The 10197-nt window shown below is 38.4% G+C and overlaps 1 protein-coding gene across 1 annotated transcript in view; it reads right to left on the bottom strand.

Annotated features, from left to right (window-relative positions):
* The window catches only part of mgat5 (alpha-1,6-mannosylglycoprotein 6-beta-N-acetylglucosaminyltransferase), a 69287-nt gene that overhangs the window by 6674 nt on the left and 52416 nt on the right, over positions 1-10197 (bottom strand). Inside the window, exons 12-16 of the mRNA XM_088331355.1 lie at positions 10027-10176; positions 4687-4833; positions 3874-3990; positions 545-619; positions 296-453 (exon numbers count right to left, since the gene is read on the bottom strand). Coding sequence (XP_088187481.1) covers positions 296-453; positions 545-619; positions 3874-3990; positions 4687-4833; positions 10027-10176 — 647 coding nt within the window. The remainder of the gene's footprint in view (positions 1-295; positions 454-544; positions 620-3873; positions 3991-4686; positions 4834-10026; positions 10177-10197) is intronic.

The following is a 10197-nucleotide window of genomic DNA, read 5'->3' as shown; positions in this document are numbered from 1 at the left end:
CAGCTACGACTTTGTCGCTGTGTCTAAGGGTTGGAGGATGTGTGGTACCAGTGTGTGGGAGCAAAGGCATCTGCTGAATTGTTTGTGAGTATCAATAAGGGCGGCAATGTCCTGTCTGGTTCTTCACAGACCTAAATTTAACAGGATGTGATTAATGATGTGCGACACTCGGAATAGTAGTCGATGACCGGTTGTGGCAGTTGGTCTCTCTGCAGCGTTTTGTTACGCTATCAAAAATTTTCCAATAATAAAACAGAAGAAACTTGTCAGACAGCCAACAATGATCAATGAGCACCTGGCCAGGTCCTTGTCCTTGTTGAGATGTTGGAAGAAGGACGGCTCGCAGATGAGGTGCTGTTCTTGACACACCTGCTTGCAAGAGCGTCCTGGTTCCGCCATTTTCACCTGCAGCGCGCTGAGCGGAGGCCACATCACCTGACCGTGACAAAAGTCCTGCCCGGATAGCGTGACATGGTAAGCCCAGTCAACCGTTGACAAATCTCATTTCGGATTTGCTCCCTCGCATTTTCGTGAACTAACGTACCTGGTTTTCAATGAAGGCATTGACTCTCTGCAGCATCCCCTCGCAGGTGAACTCAAATGGCAAATAAGGTTCAATCTGCTCAGACAAAGACACAAATAAAATCATCATCCAATTCATGATTAATAGATCTGCAAAGGAGATTGCATAGGATTCAAGTTTGCTATTTTGACTATTATTGACGGTTTTTACAAGATGTCACGTTGCAGTCCATGGATGTATGAGTGCCATGACATACAGCAAAAGCACCCTAATGGACAATAGTTGAATAAACAGTTGAGTTGAAAGAAATATCAATATAACCACTACTTTTTACAATGGGGATTTCTTGCTGGCCGGTGGGCTGTGTGAACCGGCAATGTTCTTAGCCCAGTAAGCTCAGTGTTTCCTGTAACAGTCAATTGGAGATTTGATGGCACCTGTAAGGGAATTATGGTCTAAATGTGCCTTTTGTACTATATTCTATACTCTTATACCCAATATATACTCTTATACTCTTGTGTTTTTATATCGTCATATGTTTATTGTTCTATAGTATACTCAATAAGTGTGTGGTTACAATTTTGAGTTGTTTTCGGGGGCAAACACCTTCAGGGTCAGAAGAATAGGTTCTCGGGCATCAAAAATGTGCCTCTGATCATAAAGCTACAACTTGAAGGTCACTGGCAAGCTTCTCAGGCTACTCTTATCTGTTATCAAACAATAAACTACTATGGTGTACAAAACTCCACTTGCTAAACCAACACATACATGCTGTACTCCTCATTCTCCTCTTTGAGGCCAGCTAAGATCATAATCAAGATAGCCTTGCCTCCCACATTCCAAGTCGAGAGCTACATTACAGAGACGCATTGTGTTATAAAGTTTCACTATCCTTATTGCTCATTTATTATACTCACATGCCATCTAGCGACCAACATTATACACTGCATTTAAATAAATGATTCCTATCTAAACCAATCAGAATGCCTCCTACGTTCACATGATTCAGAATCAGAATCCTTGTACCAGTATAAAAAACGTGCTCACGTTTCAGTTGGTGGGATTTATTTCATGGTAATCTAAGAGTGTGGACGCCTTATGGTTGGCCCTTGCTTTTCTTTAATAAAAACGTTTGTAACTCAAAGAGTCTCTTATTTCATCCTGACATCGTTTAGAACCTGACAGCAACCTGGATAAATCATAATAGTATACACAGCTAACGTGCTGAAAAATGAACCCCCGGCGTGAAATGTACTCTGTTGCACAAAACGTTACTAAAATTACTTTGTATCTATTTTTTAGAGAATGTAATAACAGTAAAGCACACAGCATTTGCACATTATATAGAAATCCCTTTGAAGCATGTTGAAAATATTTACTTTGGCGAAATGACGCCTTATCTTTTAAATGTTTGTCTTCCATTTTATCCGTTGAGAATTTGACAGTTCATTTCAGCTAAATAAGCATTTTGGTAGTTTTCAATACATGCCATCCTCAGTTTTTCTAAACAGCGCTCTTTGTGCTTTCTCACACAAGAAAATACTGAAAGAATCAAAAGAGAATAATGAGCCGCATCGTGTCAATGACTTGCAGTGTTAAATATGTCCACTCAATGTCACCAAAGCCAGGAGCCAATCGCAAATCACCCACCAAAGCAGACTACTGTATTCACTGACTAACATTCATCAACCTGAGAACATTGAGGAAACCCATACCGATGTTGATTTGCTTAAAAGTCACAGACTTGCTGTTCGATGCAAAATGACTACAAAATGAAAAAAAGGCAGCATTTGAGTGTCTTTGCAGAAGTTTAATAATGCTTTAGTTCCTTACTATAATAGTTTAAATCTGACACCGAAATTCTCATATTGAGGTAAAAACTTTGATATCAAATAAAAAAAAAAATCAGAAATACTTCATACTCACATCATTAATTCAAATATTTAAATTGGTGTTTGTATGCTATTTTTTTCACTTCCCAGTCTGCATAGATTTGCTCGAGTTAAATGAACAGTAGCGCAATAGTTCATATGTTTTGCTTCTTTATCCATTATTATTATTTATTTATTACAAATGCAGTGGATACTACAAGCGATTTAATCTCAGTAGAGAAAAAGGCTGAAGAAAAACCCCCCTAAATAATCATTTTACAATCAAATCTTATATCACTTAATACTAACTAGTTTGTGATCCTCGAAAAAGACCCGTGTAAAACAGCCGAAGGTCACTTTCTAATGCAATTAATTTACTCCAGAGCAACCTGGAACAGAGGCTGCTGGTGTCCTCCAACAAAGCAATAGTGGAGAGCATTCTGGCCTATGGCCTCACAGTGAGGTACGCTGTGAGCATGGTAGCAGGCAGAAATGACATACAGAGAGTCATCAACACCTCCCAGAAAATTGTTGGCTTCCCAGTCTAGAGGACATTGCCGGCTTGTGACACCGCAACAGAGCCAACATTATATGGGACTTCTCACCCCAGCCACTGCCTCTTTTAGCTGTTGCCAACTAGTAGGCACTACAGGTTCCTTAAAGCAATGACTAACAAGCTCAGAGACAATCTCTTTCCCAGAGACATCTCTACCCTGAACAAGTGAGCATGACTAAAAAATATATATCTTGCCAGATGTATTGAAATATTGTTATTGTATAGAAAAATGGGCAGTTTTTTTTCAACTTATTTGGGAATATGTTGCTGCTTAATGGAATTGCCCTCCTTTTATTGCATTATTGTTACAATGCAGGATTTTTCATTGCACAAATATTACAAAATACATTTGGACTTACAACTTAGGTCAGTCTCCTCACACTACCCCGAAAATATTTGTGGCTATATATCCCGACATGTTTATATCTATTTTTTCTCTTTTGTCTTAATGGCATGTAAAACCTGGAGTTTCACCTCTAATCTCTTTGCAAACAATGTTCACTACGTCGTTATGATGACAATTCTGTTCTGTACAACAGCTTGATTAAAATTTTGAGTAAAGACACGTTGGCAATGAGTTAACCCAAGCTTACATTTTGTGATGGATACAGATGAAGTTTAGTGTGCAGCAGAACACAAGTAAGGCTTTTTCTTACTGCACCAAATCACCTATAAAACATTCAATGTCCTTGGTGGTGAATGGAACAGATGACAAGGGAGGGATATGAGGAGGCAAGCTGGAGCCTGGCAGGCTTTAGGATCACAAAGCATATGAGGCCATGTCAAATAAATAAAGCCATTGTTCTTAATCTCACAAAGCACAATGCATCTGCAGCAGCAGACTGCAGGCTCGATGTATTTCCATCTCGACATGGTCTGTTGAATATTAAATTAAAAATCTGTCAATCGGTTTATGCGTTTACCTTCTGGCTGAGGATGGAACGGATCGCTCTTTCAACCTCCGCTGCATTCTCAATATCAACAGTCCACACATGGGGTTGGCCAATATAAACCTCGGCGTAGGGATGCTGAGAGGTCAGCTGCATACGTCGGGGAAGATAATCGTGTAAGAAGTATGCACACATTTGCCAGGCAGTGTTTCCCATAGAATTTTGTGAGACCTTAGGGTAGGGGCCGGCAACTTGCGGCTCTTTAGCGCTAATGAGTGGCTTCCTGGCGATATTATCCAAAAATGTTTACAACTTAAAAAAGATTGGGCGGAAAATATATATTTCTTTTAATCTGGTTTATGTAAGAGGACAAACATGAAACAATCACTTAACATTTTCCAATGCTGTAATAATTTGTAAAATAAATATAACACTACTCTGGCAAACCTATCCTCTGCTTGCTTTCCCTTCTCTCCTGTGTTTCAGCCTAGTTGTGTGGGGCAACGGATGTGCCCTTTTAAAAGGGCAGCGTCACCATTTGACTTGCTACACCCCAATTTAACCACAGAATTCACAATAAACAGATAAGCACCAAATCCTTTCATCTGCCTTTTTTCCCAGTAACAAAGTATCTGTTTTCTGATTTATGTCTGTCTATACTTTGAATGACACTTAGGGATATTACATTTATTTATATTTAGAAAGATTATTATATTTTTTAATACTAATAATATCTTTATGAGACAATGGCGAGACCAATTGAACCCTGGCGGCCCGTCAGAATCTTCCTGTGGTATGGGAAACACTGCGAAAGGCTTGTGTGAAATGCTCAATTTTTAGTGTCACCTCTCTCAAGGTGGGCTTTCCCTTGAAGAAGCTGGTGTTCTTGCTGCTTTTGGGTGGGTTGAACTTAGGGTTGAGGAATGCACACCCATTAGCGATGGCCTCCAGGGGGGCAGGACCCTCGTAGGGAAACGACAGGCCCACAAACAACTGCAAAAAGAGCAAAAATAATGATAGTATTTATCGTCATATACAGATAGAACAGTTGAGATGGAAAAGCTTTCACAGCCACAGTGCTACTGTGGGTCTGAAAATGTGTTTGCTCTCCATAAACATTTATATTGCTGCTATTTAATTATAAATCTTTGTTTGCTCCCTCTGGTTTCACTCCCACGCTGGAATTTTAAATTCAAGAGTAGGATAAATAAGCAATAAAAGTAATGCTTCATAAAGTGGTCTAGAGTCTTGTGGAAAAACACCGGCTGGGCCAAGGTTGACACCAATTTAACAATTAGAATGCTACACACACAAACACACACAAACAGGGAGGCAGTGTAATGCAGCAGCCAGCTCACATCTACTAAAACGGCTGGCACGAACAATCATTGAGCGTATGTGAGAAGCCTTTTGTACTTGCGGATAGCAACAGTTAGCAGGCCTCTAATTGTAACTAGGGCTGCAACAATGAATCAATAAAATCAATGGAAGTTTATGATTAAAAGCGTTGGCATTGGATTTCATCATTGATTCATTGGGTCACGCGATTTATGCGCCACTCAGCATGTTAAATCAATACAGATGAGAGCGCAATGAATTTTGTTGTAATGTTGAGGGGAAATGCTCGTAGTACCACTTGAATAAAGAAGAGGGCGACTCAAGACCAAAATTTACTGTGCAATGTTCTCTTGGTCCAGCGACAAACTAAGGGTGCCTTGAGACCATGTTTTAATGTATGAATGGCCTTAATCGTCATATAAAGTTAGAATGAAATCGGAGGGCTTCTGCTTTTTGAATGGTTCTACATTGTCTTTCAATGTTGACTCTTTTTTTGCACTTAATAAAAAAGATTTCTTAATTATTCTGAGATGTATAGCATACTTTTTTGTGTTTTTGTCTATTGTTCAGCTTTTTGACAAACACTTTTCTATTATTATTATTATTCTATTCTAATTTCCCCCTATGTTCCGGTCCGGATTCTTCACTCTGAAAACGCTGGTCTACTAGTGATCCCAAGAGCCAAGTAGAGATCCACAGGTTCAGAGCGTTCTCCATTCGGGCCCCGGTGCTGTGAAATGCTCTTCCCCCTGAGATACGATCTGCAACCTCAGTGGAACTGTTTGAATCTAGGCTTAAACACACTTCTATTCCATAGCATATGAATAACCTATATTTTATGTTGACAATATCTGTGTATGATTTGTTATTGCAAAATCCATTGCAGCCTGGTCATCCTGAAAGGGGGATAACTCCTGTGCGGTTTCTTCATTTTCTTCATGTTAAGGTTTTTGAGTTTTTCCTTGCCCTCATGTAGGTTTTAGATCGGGGGATGGTGTAATAATAGTCTGTGGTTTGCAATAATCGGTGGTCTGTGTAGCCCATTGAGACTCATTGTGATTAAAGGCTATACAAATAAATATGACTTGACTTGTTGTATATTTTAGAAGATTCTGGCCATCTATCCAAAACATCAATATTTGAATAAAAAGGAGCAATTAAAAATATGTTTAAAAAAAAATCTGATTTCTTGGTTAATCGAAAAAAAACAAATGATTCATTACTGAGCAAAATAATTTTTAGTTGCAGCCCCAATAATTACAAAAGAAAAATCAGGATGCAAAGCAATTTCTTGATAACAGGCAAAAGATGGGTGCTACATTGACATAAAGAGAGCACGTACATTTGACATTTAAATAAAATGTTTAATCCTGCTTTGGACGCTGGCTATATTTTGTGATATTGATATGGCACTTGGAAACTTTAGGAACCCTATAAAGTATTTTTAGGATTTATAATTAAAACTCAACAAAAAACATAAAAAATGAAATGTTCTCAAAGTCATATTACAATTTACAGTATTTTACGGTTATGAAATGAGTTACAGGAAACCCGTGTTTAAGGAAACACAACCAATCTCAACAAATGAAACCCTTCAGCACGAAAAGACAACAAAGTAATATTAGTAAACTCCCAAATACAGCGATCCCTTGTTTTTTTGCTGGTGTAACGTCCCAAAAAACATTGGACTACAAATCTTTATTATTGTCTTTATTTTTGAACAAGTATAGAATTGAATAAAATACCTTGACACCAAAATCAAGTCGTGTTTATTTGTATAGCCCTTAAGAGTATTATCTTTTATTAAATTATTATTAACTTCAATATAGACTACTTCATCAAGTAAAATCTTAAAACATTTCTAATGTATTTGAACAAACAAAAAGAGCAGGCACAAAATGTTCAAAAAACTGTGCTAACTAAATGTGTTGTGAATTCCAAAACCTTTGGGGCGGTTTTGTTTTTGTAACTTAGGAGATTTAATAAAAAAGGGGGCTCAGAACAGGGCCTATAGAACAGGTTAAAATTTCTTACCCCACTTTTGACCATGATGCACCGTTTTCATTAGTGCCACTATAATGATAATGATAATGATAATTTCCTTATATTGTCATTCTGTGTAACAATGTACACAGAACGAAATGTCGATTGCACCTGACCCGTTGTAGCGAGCCGATGCAGCCGCAGCCAACAGAGGGCGCCGCCGACCACTTTTTAAGTCTTAGGAATGAGCCAATATTATTGTTGTTCTTCATTTCCACACCTTTTAATGCAGACCTGCTTTTTTTAACCTAGATTTTTTATTTTTTAAAAAGGGTTAAGGGGAGGACCTTTATGACTGCTTAGAATTTTCTTATCTTGAATATTGTACCATCCTCTCCTGTTTTCCTTGCAAGTTCAAAATTCATTAGTGTATCCTCTTTATTCTGTCTACTAAACTTTAAATTTAGCTGTGATCCACCAGTAAGGCGAAAAACTAATCAGTTTATAGCGATGGAACACTGCAATATGATTTCTTCTGCCAACATGCGTTTTTCTTAGGTTGGCCCAGAATGTAGAGTTAATGGGTACCAATAGTTTGGTCCAGACTCAAACGCTGCACAGATAACACACTTCAAGTGGCATAATATTACAACATGTAGCATTTTTTTAAATCACACAAGTTACTAGTGTGATTCCAGACACCTGCTTCATTGCATTTTACTCTCAACAGGTGGCAGTAAAGCAAAGCACTTCTCTCCATGCACACTGTGTTAAGTGCAGGCAAAAGCATCTCAACCTTGAGGAACACTCAACCTCTATTTTTAGGTACAAAGGAGGAAAAGAGAACAAAGACAGTCACCTAGAGAAATAGAGAGCGGAATTGTAAGGGAGAGGAGGGCTTGTGCGCATGCTGATATATTCAAAGGCAGGTGAGATGGAGCAGGCATGATTAGGTTTTGCCACTGGACGATGAATGACAGCAAGTGTTTAGTGATTGCAGAACAACGAACCTGACCTTTTGGCTAAAAAATGCCACCACTTTCTGATCCTATTGTGACATTTCTGTAAAATGTTAAGATGAATGCCACTGAATTCCCCAATTAGGACCAAAGACATGTTTTGTGAATTCACAGTGGTCTTGACCTTTAACTGAATTTGAATTGCTCTCCTCATACGGCGGATTTCAATTGGGCCTGATTTAAACAGTCTTTGTGTATCCGTACTAGTTAAAAATCAGATAAAGACTACTGTCTCAAGTACCCTATTTATTTTGAGTATAACCCACATTTCTTAAACCCCAAAAAAGAACTCGAAGTTTGGGTGCGTAAAAACAAGAGCTAGGGTGACATGGGTAACCCCCGTTAAAAACGAGATATAAAATAAATTGATAAAATGCTAATTCAAAATTTAAATGAATATTAAAATTTGATAGGAAACAAATTGTAATAAATATTTGATCATACAACTAATTAATTACATAAGATGATTTTTTTTAATGAGCAAACAATGATTTGTTATTCCGTTTCAACAAAGTTTCATAAGAAAATACATCAAAGAGATAATGGCACAAACAGTCTTTTGTCATTGCTTGCTGCGGGCAGAACAGGCATGTGAGCGTAGACGCCTGACAAGGCCTGAGATTATCGATAGCAATTGTTAACCGACAGTGTAATATTTAACGTCTCTTAGTGGTACAAATAAACGTTCATTAACTTTATTTATGATTGTGTGACTAACTTCTGACACAAAATATATTTAGGTTGATCCCTAGGTGATGTGTACCCGGTGGCTGGATTCAGGTCCTGAGGGTCCCTTTATGCTCCAGGTGACCGACAGGCATCAGGTGTTGCGGGGCAGGTCGCAGCGGTTGGACAGCATGAGAACCATAGCGTAATCTCTGAACTCTCGCCTGTGCGACATGACGTCACACACCATTACACTGCCGCTGGGGCATAACATTGCACAAAGGAGGGTTCACACTTTCTTTAACACCTTGTCTTTTTGCCTTAACGTTTGTCAATTAAAATACCTGAGCCGAGAAAAAGTAAAAAAAAAACTATTGAATACAGACATTTAATCTAGAATTAGGTCTGTGCATTATATTCGAATAAGTAACATGTACTGCACTGATAATTTGAAAATAATGACAAAATACTGCTGGGACAGAACCTGAAGTCTTATCCTGAAGGGAAAATCTATGTGAACATCACAGGATATTCCCACAGGAAATTTGGCCAAATAGCTCAAATGGTGAGTTTGTTGATGGGGCAAAGATAACACCAGGATTACAAATAGACCAAATCAAGTGCATTTACTTCTTTTGCACATTCAAATATTGAGGTAATGTAGTAAACCCTCGCTACAACCTGGTTTACCTTTAGTGGTCTCACAGCTTCACGGCTTTTCATCATGCATTGTGTTCGGCATAGTTCTCGAGAATAAATATTGTCAAGTCATGTTTATTTGTATAGCCCTTAATTACAAAAAGTCTCAAAGGGCTGTACATTCTACAGAATACTATTACACATCTCCTGATATATAAACTACATGAGGGCAAGGAAAAACTCAACAATCTGAGCATGAGGTAATAAAGAAACCTTGAGGTAATCCCCCTTCCGGGATGACATGAATGCAATGGATGTTGCAGGGGCATTGACAATACACTGTAAATCGGTTTGTTCTTTGGTTTTAATGAATAATACGGTATTTAAATGTATATTTGTAAAAGAAGAAAAAAAGGGTTTCTACTTCATGAAATCGCCTATCACGGGTTATTCTTAACCCCAACAATAAACATAATTTTACTGTACTCAGTAGTGTCAGTTTGTTTTGATTTCTTTAGGACAGACTACTGTATGAGCTCACCTTGGTTTCCCGGAGGAGAAACTGCAAGTCACGCCCACTCAGGATACCGTGGTTCCTCACGTAGCTCGGGAGGTGGACCGTGCTGGTGCCATGCACTGTGCCGTGTACTTCCATGTAACTGTGTATGATGTCCAGATATTTTTTCTTGTCCTATGACAGAGGGAGAAATGG

Source organism: Urocampus carinirostris, chromosome 3, assembly GCF_059441175.1.
Source record: "Urocampus carinirostris isolate Australia breed hairy pipefish chromosome 3, RoL_Ucar_1.0, whole genome shotgun sequence".
In the NCBI taxonomy this organism is placed as follows: domain Eukaryota; kingdom Metazoa; phylum Chordata; class Actinopteri; order Syngnathiformes; family Syngnathidae; genus Urocampus; species Urocampus carinirostris.
This window is presented reverse-complemented; position numbering and strand designations above follow the sequence as displayed.